General features: G+C 36.7%; 1 protein-coding gene across 2 annotated transcripts in view; it reads left to right on the forward strand.

Moving 5' to 3' along the window:
* Hephl1 (hephaestin like 1) overlaps nucleotides 1–16,936 on the forward strand; it is a 70,169-nt gene that overhangs the window by 28,466 nt on the left and 24,767 nt on the right. For both annotated transcript variants that reach the window (XR_015451619.1, XM_004838044.3), the window contains exons 3-9: nucleotides 2,005–2,217; nucleotides 2,895–3,074; nucleotides 6,574–6,828; nucleotides 9,534–9,699; nucleotides 13,806–13,945; nucleotides 14,068–14,199; nucleotides 16,009–16,220. Coding sequence is in view for 1 of the 2 variants with exons in the window: in XM_004838044.3 (XP_004838101.1) it covers nucleotides 2,005–2,217; nucleotides 2,895–3,074; nucleotides 6,574–6,828; nucleotides 9,534–9,699; nucleotides 13,806–13,945; nucleotides 14,068–14,199; nucleotides 16,009–16,220 (1,298 nt within the window). In the remaining variant the exon portion in view is untranslated. The remainder of the gene's footprint in view (nucleotides 1–2,004; nucleotides 2,218–2,894; nucleotides 3,075–6,573; nucleotides 6,829–9,533; nucleotides 9,700–13,805; nucleotides 13,946–14,067; nucleotides 14,200–16,008; nucleotides 16,221–16,936) is intronic.

A 16,936-nucleotide genomic window follows, 5' to 3' on the forward strand; every position in this document is an offset into this window, starting at 1 on the left:
GTGCACCAACATGCCCAACTTGTAAGCCATTCTTGAAAACATTAAGACACAGTTCATTACGCTACTCCGTAATTCATACATAACAATTTTCTTGAAGATTCTCTCAGAATTTAGTACTAGTAGAAAGTTCCTGTCCTAAAGAGCTGTTAAATTTTCTTTTATTGGAGAATGAAACAATATAACTGAATTATTTAACCTAATAAATAAATCAATTCTAACCATATAACCAGAAATTCAGAGCTTCACTTAATATGGAAAAGATGCAAATAACTTAATATTTCCTGTTTTCTCTATTTTAAATTTTGTTTTCTGACTTTATCTGTATCATGTAGTATCAAATAGTGTTTAGGTTTAATTTATAAAATTATTCATATTTTTAGAATAAAAGTAATTAAAAGTTAATATGTAAAAGAAAGTGAAAGATAATATGTAAAGAATAACAAAGTAAAAAATAGTCCATTTATTATATTCTCAGTGATTTTCATGGGAAGTGTCACAAATAGATTTAAATCTGGCTCAGCCATATGCTGGAAGTTTTTGTTTTTTGTTTTTTGGTTTTTTTGGTATTGGGGATCGAACTCGGGTCCTTGTGCTTGCAAGGCAGGCAGCGGAATCACTGAGCTAAATCCCCGGCCCTGGCAGTTTTAATATCATACAAGTGGATATTAATATTTACCACATGGGGTTGCCTTGAAGAGTAAATGTGATAATATATTCAGAATGCCCACTACACGTGGCTCATAATAGGGGCTTAACTGTTGTTTCATTCTGGCATCCATCTCTCAGAAACAAAGTATGTATTCATGATAGAATTTATAAAAAAGACCGATAACAGGAAGTTGGAGCTTTCTCAAAGGGGAAGGGGATCAAAAGATGGAGGGAAGGGAAAGGGGACTGAGAAAAGGAATTGAGATATACTATGCACATGTACCAATTCCTTACAATGAATGTAAACTGTATGTATTAAAAAGGTATTATTAGATTTTTGGTCACACTTTTTCTTGAGCTTGCCTCAGCTACCTGGTGCTTGCTGTGTTATTTGAATTTTTTTCTAATGCCTAGCACATTCATTAGCATGTGGTTTACATCCAATTTTCATCTTGTTGAATAAATGAATGGCAACTGGGTGAGCAAATGAATGGTGCATCCAGGTCCATCTCCTTCTCTGTCCTTCACCCTCCAGCCTTCTTTTCAGTAACTGTACAGCTTCTATCAGTCCTTCAAGGGCCCTCAAATACCACCTGAAGTATCTGATGTCTATAACATGCACAGATTGATGACCTGCCTACAACCCAGTTAGTTTTCACACTATTTTTAGCAGTGGAGTTCCTTTACTTGTGCAGTCTTATTTTATAAAACAGATCAAGGGGCTGCTCTGTCAACTTGTTCTCCCCACTCTGTGATACATCCTCTAGCTTGCATGGTACAGGTCTCCTCTGATACACCATAAGTATTTGACTTAAAATTACATTCCACACATCACACTACTTTATTTTCCAGTTGTCCTGTGTGTTCACAATGCATATTCTAGTTTGTGTCACAGAACTATAAGGGCAGCAGAAAGAATGTCTTACCTTTCCTTCCTATCTCTCATGAGACCCATACAGTGTTGAGTCTGTGACAATCCCCAAGCCGTGTTCATTATTTCTTCTGTTGCTTCTCCTTTCCTTCTTGAATCCATGTTCAATAAGGTAAATGGAAATCTTCCTGATTGGTTCAGTAGGTCTGTCAGAAATTGTTTATTATGAACATTTATTAAATTCCTGTTTCTGTGCAAAGCACTCTGAATACATTGCCTTATTTACTTCTCATATACCTGTGGGGTAGCTATCAATATTCCAGTTTCACTGATGGAAAACAAAGGCATTGATAATTGAAGTAACTTGCCTCATGTCCCATAGCAAATGTATTTTAATTCAGTTATATTTGATTCCAAAACCCTTGCCCTCTATGCAATAGAATAGGATCTCTGTGTTTTAACTGTGTTTTATCTTTTCTTGGAAGGAGCTTTATATCCAGATGGAACATCTGGAAGAAACAAGGATGATGACATGGTTCCTCCTGGCAAAAACTACACCTACGTCTGGCCAGTGAGAGAAGAATATGCACCTGCTCCTGCAGATTCCAACTGCCTGACCTGGGTGTATCATTCACACATTGATGCCCCTAAGGACATCTGCTCTGGGCTCATTGGCCCCCTGCTGGTGTGTAAGGAAGGTGAGGAGCCTTCCCACCCGCAAGAAGTTGATTCCCAAGTAACCTGTTTGTTGGAAGTTTGTTTCACTTACTTCCTTTACTTTGCACCAGATATGCTTCTTCTAAACTTAAATTATGGGCAATTCTACTAACAAGAAAAACCAATCTAACACAATAGCAAAGGGTAATAATTCACATTATATTTAAGGATCAGCATATACTGAAACATATACTTTTATTTAAAAAGAAAATTAGAGCTGCAGATGTAACTCAGTGAAAGAGTACTTGCCTAGCATGCAAAAGGCCTTGGGTTCAATCCTCAGCACTGCCAAAATAAGAAGAAAAAAAAGGAAAAAAATTTCACATATAAGAAAGTGTCAGCTAAATGTCTAAGGATATCCTTGGCTTTGTTATTCCATTTAGCTAGTGTGCTATTTTATTCCCTATTAACAGACTTGTAATTTGTCAGTAGGATAGCCAGGTTTCCAAGTTTGCAGTTGTGAAGATTTTTGTCGTGACTTTCCTATAATTCTGTCATTTCCATCAAAGCCCTTCTGCTACTTTATATTGTAAGTTGTGTGTTATCTTTGTCTTCAACAAACCTCAAGCCTCCCTGATACCATTGGCAGGAAGGAAAGCTCACTTTGATTTAGTTCACTTTGAACTTCTTTCTCTGCTCTCTTGGATGTGCCTGATAGGTGTCCTGAATAGATATTCAGGGACAAGGACTGATGTGGATCAAGAGTTTGTTATAATGTTCACTCTCGTGGATGAGAATCAAAGTTGGTACCTTGATGAAAATATCAGACGTTTCTGCACTGACCCAGATTCAGTTGACAAAGATGATGCTGTTTTCCAGAGGAGCAACAAAATGCATGGTGAGTATCTCTCATGTTCTCAAATACACACCAGTGCCCTTTGTTCCATGAGATACTACAGGTAGACACATGATACATGGAAATGTTGAAGCTGGTCTAGCAAGATATGTAACTTAATGATGGCAATGGTATGAAAATAATATGAGACACAATGCATGTTGGAAGATCAACAGTCTGAGAGAGGATAAGGCCATGGCTGCAAGTTAAATTGGATATGAAAAATGGAAAAGGTCATGGTACAGAAAATAGAGGGGTCAGTGTTTCAATCAGTGAAGAATCCATGGCTGAAGTGAGCCCATAGGATGAGTGTGTTTAGATTAACAGGAAGGAGAATAAAATCATCACCACATACAAATAATAATCCTGTGTTTTGCCAGGAATGATGACACAAACCTGAAACCTCAGCTCTCTGGAGACTGAGGTAGTAGAAAAGCAAGTCTAAGCCCAGTCTAGTTAACTTAGTCTCAGAATAAAAAAATAAAGGATTGGGGATGTAGCTCAGTGCGAAGGCACTGGTTTCAGTCACTTCTGGAAAAAAGAAAAAGAAAAGCCAATGTTTTGCAACCTTTTATCCAGTAACTGTTTTCTTAGTGGCTGCTTAATTTTTAAGGATTATGCTATACACAGGTTTTTTTTAAATAAAAAAGTCTATGTTACTTTATATTGTTTTTATTAGTACATATTTGCAGTATAGTATAATGTTCACATTCCTTGCGTGGTGTTGGTAAATGTAACTACCACATCTTATTCTTTTTTCATCCCCTTTTCTTCTCCTCTTTCCCCATTCCCTTCATCTCTTGATCTTCTTTGCATTTGAGAAAGACCTATCATCCTACTTCCTATTATCTTTTATTTTGCTCTTTCTTTATAATCTGGGTTTCCTGCATAAAAGAAAGCATGTGTTATTTCAGCTTGTGTGTCTGATTTATCTCACTTAACATTATGGTCTCAAGGTCCATTCATTTTCTTACAAATGACTCAAATTTATCTTTCTTTATGGCAGAGTAGTACGCTGTTGTGTATAAATAGAGTACCATATTTTCTTTCTCTATTCATCTTTTTTTTTTTTTTTTTTTTTGGTTTTTTGAGGCAGGGTCTCCCTTTGTAGTTCAGGCTGGCCCTGTACTCACTATGTAGCCCAGGCTGGCCTCGAACTCACAGTGATTCTCCTACCTCAGATGGTCATTTAGGCTGCTTCCAAGATGTAGCTATTATGCATTGTAATGCTATAAACATTGGTATACATTTAGCATTGTAATATGTCTTTCACTCTTTCACAAGACACATAGAAGGGGAATACCTGGGTCAAATGGAACTTCTACTTTTAGTTTTTCAAGAAATTTCCATACTCATTTCTATAGTAGGTGTACTAATTTATATTCCCACCAACAATGTAAAAGGGTTCCTTTTTTCCCCCGCAGCCTTGTCAGCATTTGTTATTATTTGATTTTTTGATCATGGCCATTCTTTCTGGGATAAGATAAAATCTCAGTGTTGTTTTAATTTGCATTTCTCTAGTGGCCAGTGATGTTGAGCACTTCTTCATGTATTTATTGGCTGTAATTCTTTTTCTGAAAAGTGTCTATTCAATTCCTTGACCATTTTTTGATTGGGTCTTTTATTTTGGGGGTTCTATTTTTTTTTAGTTCTTTATATATTCTAGATATAAGTCCTCAGTCTGAAGAATAGCTGACAAAAATTTTTCCCATTTTGTAAGTTTTCTTTTCACCCTGTTGATTGTTGGATTTGCTGTGTAAAAGCCTTTTAATTTGCTATGATACTGTTTGTTGATTCTTGGTACTATTTCCTATACAACCAAGATTCTGTTCAGAAAGTCCTTACCTACGCCTGTGACTTCAAATGTTTTACCTATTCTGTCTTCCAGCAGATTGTTTGTTTTGACATTTAGTTCTTTGATCCATTTTAATTTTGATTTAGTACATGGTGAGAGACATGGGTCTATATTCAATCTTCTGCATGTGGATAGCAGTTTTCCCAACACCATTTATTAAAGAGGCTATCTTTCCTCCAGTTTATGTTTTGTTTGGTTGGTTAGTTTAGTTTTGTTTTTTTGAGACAGAGTCTTGCTATGCAGTTCAGGCCAGCCTTGAACTCACTATGTAGCCTAATCTGGCCTCAAATTTGAGGCAATCCTCCTGCCTCAGTCTCTTGAGTGCTGGGATTATAGGTGTGAGCCACCACACCCAGCTCCCTGCATGTTTTTGGCCCCTTTGTCAAAGAATAAATAGTTAAAGATGCTTGGAGTAGTTTCCACATCCTGTATTCTGTTCCATTGATCTTTATGTCTGTTTTTGTGCCAGTACCACACTGTTTTTATCCCTGTATATTTGTAATATAATTTCAAATCTGGAATTGTAATGCCTCTTGCTTTGCTTTTGTTACCCGAGATTGCTTTTGATAGTCTATGTCTTTTCTTGCTCCATATGAATTTGAGGATTGTTTTCTCCAGTTCTGTGAAGAATGCTGTTGATATTTTGATTGTGATTGCATTACATCTTGCATATAAATTTTGGAACTATAGCCATTTTGACTATATTGGTTCTGCCTATCCAGAAACGGGATATATTTCAATTTTCTAATGTCCCTTTCAATTTCCTATTTCAGACTAATATAGTTTTATTGTAGAGGTCTTTCATTTATGGTTAGGTTAATTCCTAAGTATTTCATTTTTCTTGATGCTATAGTGAATGATATTTTTTCCATAATTTCTTTCTTAGTGAGTTCATTGTTAGTGTATAGGAATGTTATTGATTTTGTGTGTTGATTTTGCATCCTGCTACATTGTTGAATTTGGTTATTAATTCTAAGCATCTTTTGGTAGATTTGGGGGGCTCTTCTATGTAGAGGATCATGTCATCTGCAAATAATGATAAGTTGATGTCTTCTTTTCCTACAAATACACCTTTTATTTCTCTTTCTTCCTTTTTCTTTCTTTCTTTCTCTTTCTTTCTTCCTTTTTCTCTTTCTTTCTTTCTCTTTCTCTCTCTCTTTCTTTCTTTCTTTCACAAGAGATTGAACTCTGGACCTTGTGCTTGCAAGGCAGGCGCAGGCCACCGAGCTAAATCCCTGGCTCCTTTTGTTTCTTTTTCTTGAAAATGTTTGAAGTACTATGTTGAATAGGAGTGATGATAGTAGGTATTCTTGTCTTATTTCTGATTTTTTTCTTTTTTTAAAATGATTTTGCTTTTATTTGCATAACTTATATGCAGTATTGTAATGTATAACAGAACAAAACTACAGTACTGTGCTGTACTGATTTTCATTTTTATCAGGTGCTCTTCTCTCATAAAAGATCAACACAAAGCTTTTAATTTCCTTGTAGGGAAATTTTTACAAAGAGCTAGAACTACATGAAAACATTAGAACCAGTGATCTGCCCTGATTTTCCAGCTGTGCTGGAGTACACATTACCATGAACATTTCTGGTCATACTTGCTTCTGCAGAGGCATCTCTTCCATTGCTGTTTCTTTTTTTTAGCTCTCAATGGATACCTGTTTGGAAACTTTCCTGAGCCTGAAATGTGTGTTGGTGAATCTGTGTCCTGGCACCTATTTGGAATGGGGAATGAGATAGACATCCATTCCATCTATTTTTATGGTAATACCTTCATCAGCAGAGGACATCGGACTGATGTTGTCAACCTGTTCCCAGCCACCTTTCTCACAGCAGAAATGATGGTTGAGAATCCTGGGAAATGGATGATAACCTGCCAAGTCAGTGACCACCTACAAGGTAAAGAGGTCATAGCCCTGTGTGGAGATGCTTAAAATGGCACTCTTAAACCCTACAGCCACTGGTTCTCATCCAATACTTGCTGTTAAGTAGACTCTTACAAGTATTATTTTTACTTAAATATTAAATATACGGGAACATAAAATGCTCATTTATTTGGCATCCTATCAACAGATATTTACTAATCATGTCCCTAAGAAGAAAAGGAAAAATGAGATTTTGAAGAACCTATGATCTGTACTTAGACATAGATATTTATAAATGTGAAGCAGATAAAGACAGATACTCTTTGGATGCTCTTGTCACTATTCTAGAGCAACAGAGGGACTTCCTGAGACTAGATCCAGAGATGAGACTTAAAATATGGGTAGGAACTAGATATATTAAGAAAGGCTGAGTTCAGTGGTGCATACCTATAATCCTAGCTACTAGGCAGGCTGAGGCAGAAGAATTCCAAGTTCAAGATCAGCCTGACAACTCAGCAAGACCCTATCTCAAAATAAAAGTAAAAACTAAACAAAGGATATACCTTAATGTTAGAGCACCCTTGACTTTGGCCCCCAGTACTGCAAAGAAAAGAAAAAAAGTTTCCAGGTAGAGGTAGAAGCATGAATTGGGAAAAGCACATGTACTTTCAGTGACTGTAGATAAAATAATAAGGACTTTTTAGATAATTCAGACCAGTTCTCCTATTCAGTTCTTTAATTTCCTTTTGAATATCTCAAGCAATTGTAGCAGCTCAACTCATATATCAATTGCTCTATCAGAATATTCTTTCTTATATCAAGGCAAAATCCATTGTCCTATAGCATTTTTCATGGCCTATGACAGTTGCATGATAAGCATTTGTTGACTAAAATGCCTGTTGAATGACTTGGTCCTGGTTCCTTGGGACAACATAGAATAAGTCCTTAATTAGTTGGATCATATAGTTTATGCCAGAGGAGTGAGGAGAGAGCAGCCGAAGGATGCAGATTGGGCCTATATGGGAGGACCTTTGAATGTCCAGGCTAAGGAGCTGAGAGTGTGTCTGGGAAAGCCACTGTGAGTCCTTCTAGAGCCTCAGGCACACTATTGACATACTGTAGTCAATCAGTAGTGTGGGAAGGTTACCATGACAGATGTGTGTAGGAAGGATGCTATAGGGAAATTCTGGCCACTCGTTGCCAGTTAACAAGAGTTGGCAGCATTAGAGACACATACATAGAGAGTCTGGCCTAAGATGGTAAGAACAACAAGAGAAAACATGTTGTCAATGAGATGGATACAGAAGAAATAATTTCTGACTAAATTTTGATAGTAATAATTATACACACTCACTAATAGGTACAGTAGTCCAACTGTTTAGAACAGTTTGATAATACATTCTTGTTCCCATCAACCTTATACGACTCATCTTAGCATCAGTCAGCTGGGTTATTCCAATTAAATTCAATTCAAGAGTTGATCCATTAATATGTCGTAGTCTGAGAAGACAAGAATGATCAAGATGAAATTCCTATTTTTAAGAATTTCATGCTGTTAAATCTGGGAAGAAATTCTTTGACCTAAAAATTCTAAATCTAGATGGAAAATCAAGAAAATAGCAGCCATTTGAGACTACTAGAATTGCCAAATTTGGCCAGTAGATATGGACATAAGCTGATGTTTATGTGTTCACTGATATATATTTCCTAAATTGTTCACACCCTCAGAAAAATTACTGTAAAATAGAAAATACATGTAATTCAATTTTTAAAATCAGTAATTCTATCTGGAGATACTGGCATCATATTTTCATGAATATGTTCCCTCACTATTTTCTATGCCTTTAATAAATACCTAAGTCATATATAAAATAAAATTGGTCTCATATACTACTCTGTAGCTTACTTTTCCTCCTTATTAGTGTATTAGAACAACAATTTCATATCAGTTAATATTGAGCTACTTCATCTCTGTTAATGCTGCCAGTGTCCATAAGGAGATTACAATTTATTGAACCAACATTCTGTTGCTCAACACTTATATTTTCCTCCTTCTCCCTTGTCTCTTTTTTTGCCATTATAAATAGTTTACAGATATGTTTGCACATGTGTCTGAACCTTTCCTTAGGAATACTTTTAAGGGATTTCCTTTGGAATCCTAGGGTTAAACTTCAACTTTTTTTTTTTAAAGCTGTAGACGTACATTGCTAAATTCCCTTTTTTTTATTTATTTATATTTTTGGTATCGGGGATTGTACTCAGGTCCTTGCACTTGCAAGGCAGGCGGCGGATAAATTCCCTTTTAGAAACTGTCACTCTTCCACCCACCGTGTGTGAATATATGCTTCACTCCATTCATCTGCCAAGACTGAAAATTATTAGTATTTCTAATAATTACCAATCTGATCAATGAGCAATATTGCCATTTAATTGCTATAAGGTTGAAATATTTTTTATTTACTATCATTTCTTTTATGCATAATCTATTTATATTCCTTGGCTATTTTTTATTAGAGATTTACTTTTTTCTTCCTTATTTTAAAAAGCGATTTACATATTAATCTTTTGTCATGTGTTATAAATATCTTCCTCTCTATTATTTATCCTTTGTTATTTAACTTTGTTTATAGTCCAATTTTCTGTATAAAGGCTTAAAATGTTCATGAAATCAAGTCTTATCAGTATTTTCCTGTATCATTTAATGTACACATTAATTTGTGCTTTTCCTCCAATTTGCAGCTGGTATGCTGGGGCAATACAATGTTGGTAACTGCAAAACTGGTGTTTCTCACACCAAGATGGGTCGACAGAGCCGCTACTTTATAGCAGCTGAAAAAATTCTTTGGGATTATGGTCCTCAAGGCTATGACAAATTCACTAGTCTTCCCTTAAATGATTCTAACAGGTAAGCACTCTTTACTGCTTTACTAGTGTAAACCTCCTCCTCAAGCTGTATGTCTGTCTATCTCTCTCTCTCTCTCTTTCTCTCTCTCTCTCTCATAGGTTTACCCCATGATCTGTGATCTCATTTGTATTCCTGGCACTGCTCTGATGAGCACATGCTACATAAATGGTATCATTTCACTGCTTAAGGAGTTCTTAAAATGAATACTGCTGAGAAGTGGCAGAGTGTTCACTGCTTTGTGATGTGCTGATGAATCAGAGCACTAGATTAATTCATCATACATTTCTTGAGACCCACTATGTACAAACTGCAGTGCCAAGTGCTATTTGAAATACCTAACTGATAGAGAAAAGAATAAAACCTTTGCACATATGGAGCAGACTAATCTTAAAAGGAAATATGACAAAATTCATTTTCAATGGAAATAAACTTTTTTTAAATGAGCTTTTTCGGGTTAAGGGCAACCTATTATAAGTTATGCCCCTTCTATGGTCTATGAATGTCCTTTTCCTCTCTGTCCAGTAAAATGTCATTTTTTTCCTTCAAAGCCTAACTTTAATGTTGCTTCTTAAGTGATTCTTCCCCTGACTCCTGAGTTCTAATTGATTGTTTGCTCTTCAGGCTCCCATAGCACATAGTGTTTTTCATTATAGAAATTTATTAAGTGGATGTGGACTCCTGTGACTTACAGAATTGCATGTAGTGATATCAGCGAAAGCATTAACAATGTATAGCATGATACTGTGAATGATTGCTGTTGCTCTGTGTTCTTTTTTTGTATTTGAGGGAATATTTGAAAAATTCTGTGTGATCAATGATAAGACATACTTTGTTTCCTTAATTGCACCTCCCTCCCTCCCTCTTTCCTTTCTTTCCTCCCTTCTTTCCTCCTTCCCTTCCTTTCTTCCTGCTTTTTTTCCTTCCTTCCTTTCATCTTTCCTTTCTTCTTCCACCAAATTGATGCACTTGCAAATTTATTTTTTTATTAAATTCTTTTATTCGTACATAGTAGGTATACAACACAATTACATTTCTCATTGGGAATTGTACCTTTACATAATGCATCTTGGCTCTTATTTTTTCCCCATTCCTAGCCCTCCCTTCACCCCCTCCACCCTTCCCTATTTACAAAGACTTTATTTCCATTTTTTCCATTTCTCAGCATTTTTCCTTTCCCTTTTTTTCTTTCCCCTGCCCCTCCTACCTCCCCTACCCTTTTTTTGACCTTTTCTTCCTATTTTACATTATCGATTATTCATTCTAATCATTGGTACATTTTAGATATACAATGTAATAACATTCATCATTGGAAATTTGCACCTCTACATAGTCTCTCTTGGTTCTTATTTTTCACCCGTGCCCAGCCCTCCCTTCAACCCCTCCAGTCCTCCCTATTTACAAAGATTTTGTTCCTATTTTTCCATTTTCTCATATTAATCCCATTCCCTTCTATCCTTTCCCCTAGTCCTCCCACTTCCTTCCCCTTTGCCCCTTTTCTTCCTATTTCACATTACCTATTATACATTTAGTCCTTATTTACAATTTCAGTTTCTCACACAAGAGAAACTATTCAGTATTCACACATGTGTGTCCTATTTATTTCACTTAAGAGTATTGCCTCAATGTGCATCCATTTAGCTGTAAATGTCTCTAATTTCCCATTTTTTATGGCTGAGTAGTACTCCATTTTATTTTAAAAACCACATTTTCTTTATCCAGTCTCCAGTTGATGGGCATTTGGGCTGTTTCCAAGTTTTAGCTATTACATACTGTGCTGCTATGAACATGGGTGCACATATATCACTGTGGTATGATTCTTTTAATTCTTTGGGGAAGATATTCAGCAGGGGAATAGCTGGGTCAAATGGGACTTCCAGTCCTAGTTCTTTGAGGTATCTCCATACTGATTTCCACAGTGGTTACACCAGTCTACACTCCCACCAGCAGTGGAACAGGGTTCCTCTTTCCCCACAGCCCTGCCAGCATTTGTTATTGGTTGATTTCATGATAGTAGCCATTCTTTCTGGAGTAAAGTGGAATCTCAGCGTTGTTTTCATTTGCATCTCTCGAATGACCAGTGATGTTGAACATTTTTTCATGTATTTATTTGCTATTTCTACTTCTTTGTCTGAGAAATGTCTGTTCATTTCAGATGCCCATTTTCAGACTGGGTCTTTCAATTTGGGAGGTCTGATCTTTTTAAGTTCTTTATAGATTTGAGATAGTAGACCTTTGTCTAAGGAACAGCAGGTGAAGATTTTTTCCCACATTGTGGGTTGTCTCTTCACACTGCTGGTGGTTTCTCTTGCTGTGCAGAAGCCTTTTAATAAGAAGAGATCCCACTTGTTGATTGTTTGTGCTAGTTCACGGGCAACTGAGGTTTTGTTCATAAAATCTTTTCCTACACTGATATTTTCAAGGGTTCTATCTAACCTCTGTTCCAACTGGTTCAGAGTTTCTATTTTAATATTTAGATCTTTAATCCATTTTGATTTTAGTTTATGCACTTGCAAATTTGTAGCAATCATCTATGAAAAAACTCTTTGATATCAATATTCTCTGTTGGCCAATATTTCTTCATAAACAGAATATTGAGAATCAGCATTAAGTATCAGTGAATATTTAATGTGGTATATGAAATCACATTGTATGGTGGCATGAGAAATACAAAAGTGTCTAAGAAAATGTTGACATCTTTATGTGGAGAAAGTAGCTGTGAAAGTAGACAGGAGAAGAGAAATAATTTTTCACATTGGAAATAAAAATGAGTGAGTTCTCTGGGTATTCAGAGAAAGCAAAGATAACCAAGAAACACTTGGCTTTCAAACAGGATGATCAAGAGTGACAAAATATATTTAAGTGAATTGTGAAAAGAGAAAATTTAGATGCAGGAGTTACTACAAAACACCTACTGTATAGGAGAGAGTGAGTAGGTTAGAAAGGATGGAGTGCAGTATCTGAATAAGGGAGTGAACATTTTCATGGAGCAATAGTGAGAAAATGGGATAAACTGTCAATTGCAGAGGTCCTTTGATACTTTTGAACTTAATTTGATTAGCAATTGGAAGCAGTTGAAGATTTGGGGACAGGTAAATGACAATGAAAGTTACCATTTTGTAGATCAAAGTTCTAGTAATGTATGTGGTGAGGAAAAAAAATAAATGAATGAGTGCAAGATAGAGGACGCAGAATATGCAGTTAGGATGTTCATATCGCGATCCAAACTCAAGGTGGAAAGGGCACAAACTGGGGTTGTAGTAGTGGAGAGGAAGGAAAGGGAAAGGTACAAAATGGGTGTTGAAAAGGGAGAATAAAAAAGAAACTTACAAAGTAAGGGTGAATGAGCTAAGGGGATGAGGGCTGGGGATGTTGCTCAGCAGCACAGTGCCTGCCTGGCAAGTGCAAGGTCCTGAGTTCAATCCCTGGCACCATAAAAATAAATAGATAGATAGATAGATAGATAGATAGATAGATAGATAAAAATAAATGAATGAGCTAAGGGGATGAGACAAAAGATAAAGACAGTAACCAACTTCAAGAGTAACATTACCATTGATGGAAATAAGATAGTACATAGTATTAGAGATTATATTATTGTATTTCACAACTTTGAAATTTGGTATTTCATGTATATAGTTTATAACTCTCCATTAATTAAACAATTTGATTTACTTGACACTCCATTCCTTAAGTGTGCCAGATAATCAAAGAGCTTATTTTAAGTAGAGACTATTCATATTGCCATCAGCAAGAGAGTAGGATGCATTTTCTGCAGAGAAACCACTTCGCTCTTTATTATTTGGTAGGACACATTTCTGGGACTCGAGTATTGGTAAGTGAAGAGTTTACCTGTGACTTCTTTGGTTGATGGACTTCCAGAGGAAGAAAGTACAGTGACTAAGAGAGAAATGAGCTTGACCACCATCCAGCTTCTGAAGACCTTTAAAGCTGGTTAACTTTCTGGGAACTTGGTTGAAGACTCTGCAGTGTTTTCTGGGAAGATGGGTGGATGAGTGGGATAGATAACAAAATGAAACTCCATAATTAAGGCATTTGGTGGATATGTCAGGATGTGTTCTTAGTTTTGTTTTTATATCTTTCCATAGTGACTCTGCATTCTACTTCACACAAGGGGAAAACAGAATAGGAGGAAAATATTGGAAGGCTCAATATACAGAGTATGTTGATGAATCTTTTACTCAAAGAAAGAGACCTTCTGAGACAGAAGCCCATCTTGGAATTCTTGGTATAGTAAAACTAAATTCATATTTTGAAGGGAAAAATGTTTCATCCACAGAGAATAGCTCTACTGCTCCTAGTCACCTCTTTCTATCTCTTTTCACCCTCTTCCTTCTCAATATTTTCCAGGCCCAGTCATCAAGGCAGAGGTGGGTGATACCCTGCTAGTGACTTTTGCCAACAAAGCTGACAAAGTCTACAGCATTTTGCCCCATGGTGTGCTCTATGACAAGGCATCTGATGCAGCCCCAAACATAGATGGTAAGTCTCAGGCTAGGCTTAGGCAGGAAACAGGATAAGTGAGCAAAGAACTAAGAAGTAGATGAACCTGTTTCAAATCTTGATCTCTTCTCTTAGCAACCCTGAGAGTATAGGCAATTACTTAAATTTTCTGAACCTTATTCTTTGTACTTATTAAATGCATATAATAATACTCATCTCACGGAACTTTGGAAAGGAAAGAAAAGACTGCAAGACAGGGCCTGGCCCACAGTAGGTTCTTTGAAAATGTTAGTTTCTTTCCTTTCCCCCCAGTAACATAGTAAACTTCAATGTGAGCTACTTTCCAAATCATTTCCACTTCTCTAAAAGGGAGAGCATTTCTGCTACAAGTTGCAAGGAATTTTTCTGCTGGTGAAAGCTGATGGGAAATCTGATTTCCAGTTTTTGTTAACACCACAATCTTACACATGGTCTTTGCTCTGTATCTACCAAGAAATAATTATTTAAAATCAGTATTTTATGGGCCAGGGATTTAGCTCAGTGGTTTCACCACCTGCTACGCAAGCACAAGGACCCGAGTTCGATCCCCAGTACCAATAAATAAATAAATACATACATAAATTTTTTAAAAAATGAAATCAGTATTTTATTATCACTTCTTGGCCTTTTGGCTAAGTGTAAAAATCAGTATTCTATGCTGACCATCATATTTGGCCTCTATTCTTCCCAAACCAGGGAGAATAGGTTCTATGCATCCAAGGGGCTGCATGAACTATCCTTCCACTAACAATTCTGCTCTTGGGAAATTCCTTTCCTCAGTACATGTCCCCATCACTGCACAAGACATAACAGCTGCTGGGGATACTTGCCCATGCCCAGGTGTGAAGCCAGGCCCAGTCAAAAGCAGCTTTGTGGTAATGGTGAAGGGGCGGGGGAGGAAGGAATGGAGGGAGACCCAGCCTGACCCTCTCCTGCCATAGCAGTATCTCTTGGTCCTGCACTCTCTTCCTTGGTCAGGATGCTCAGAATGACTTTGTACGAGTGGGTGCAGAGATAGTATCAGAAACAGCTTAAATGTTCATATTTTCCTTTTTTTTTCAAACTCAGCAATCCTTTTTTTTGGTACCGGGGATCTAACTCAGGACCTTGCACTTGCAAGGCAGGTGTGGCACCACTGAGCTATATCCTTGGCCTAACTCAGCAATCTTATTGAACACAATATTATTATTATTATTTTTTGCAAAATGTAGGACAAGATACAGAGTGAGTTTGTAACCTTGTCTATTGGGATAAATCTAATGCGTTTTTTGCAATACAATGTGAGAATTAAGTGCACAGGACCAAACAGACTTTAGTCTGAATCCTGGATTTGCCATTTATCAGCTTTGTGACCTTGAACACTAACTTCTACTAGCTTGTAGTTATTTGAGTAATTTCCTAGTTCAGTCTCCCAGATTTCAAACTTTTTAAAGATAGGTCTCTTGCTTAACTTTTTGGGGTACCTTCTGTTCGACCAAGATATTTCACATAGAAGGCACTCAATAATATCATATGGATTTGCATTTTTATTACTGAATTGAGGTATCACTTTTTAAATATTTGCCAAATGTAATATCTGGATTCAAAGAAATTGTACAGCTTACAGAAGAGATTATCTTTTGGCTTAATCTTCTGTCTTATAATACAGCAGACTGTGGAAGTGGCCTCCCTTGGTAGAATATGTAAAACAATTGTCCTTCTAAAAAATATGTCATCATCAGAGAAGGATGCTCAGGGCTTGAGACCCAGTCTGACAACTTTAATGATCTTGGATGTTGCTTTAAGTAAGTGTTTCATTTGTATCCTCAGGATTTCTGAAACCAGGAGCACATGTTAAGCCAGGAGAAACCTTCACATACAGGTGGACAGTGCCTGAAAGTGTCAGCCCAGCAGCTGGTGATCCCCCTTGCCTGACCTATCTTTACTTCTCAGCAGTTGACCCAATCAAAGACACCAGCTCTGGCCTTGTAGGGCCTTTGCTAGTCTGTAAAAAGGGTGCTCTGAATGCTGATGGGACACAGGTAGGCCATCAAAATGTCACTAGGTTCTTCTCAGGGTTATGTGGGAGAAATCAATACTATGACTAGAGATTAGATAGTGATAAAGAGTTAATTACAAAATCAATTTCTCTCCTTTCCTCTTGGAATTGGCCTTTACATAATGAGGTTTTTTTAAAATTTAAGATCTAAATTTCTAAAGTTACCATCACTCACCCAGGAGCCTAGCATTTCTCTTTATTGCACTTGGGATTCGGTAGGCTTCATTGCCTGTGTGATGCTTTGATTCTGAAATCTTCAGAGGTCTACATGGAACTTGATTGGGATCCTTCCTACTGGACAAAATTTCTCACACTTGGCCATACCAGGAGGCATTTTAAGCACTCTATTCAAATCCTACAGACCAATCAAATCAGATCTCCAGGTGATTCCCATGTTCAGCTAAGGCTGAGAACTAATGTAACTGATTCCTATAAACTGGAAGTTTAATCATTGTGGCTGAATGAACAATAAAATGTATAGATAACTTCTTGCAAGTCCCAACTTTTAGACGCTTGGATGGTTACACTGATTAGTGGGGCAAAATAAAGCATTTCAAGCTATGTCTACATGATGTGAAATACATTTATGTAAAGAGAAAAATCTAGTCATTTAACCATTTACTTCAAAAATTACATCACCAGTCAGACATAGCCAATTTATGTAAGTGGGATATTATATAATATATGGCATGATATAGA

This window comes from Heterocephalus glaber, unplaced genomic scaffold (genome assembly GCF_053883595.1).
Source record: "Heterocephalus glaber isolate CG9 unplaced genomic scaffold, H.glaber_assembly_v1.0 deba00001429, whole genome shotgun sequence".
In the NCBI taxonomy this organism is placed as follows: Eukaryota; Metazoa; Chordata; class Mammalia; order Rodentia; family Bathyergidae; genus Heterocephalus; species Heterocephalus glaber.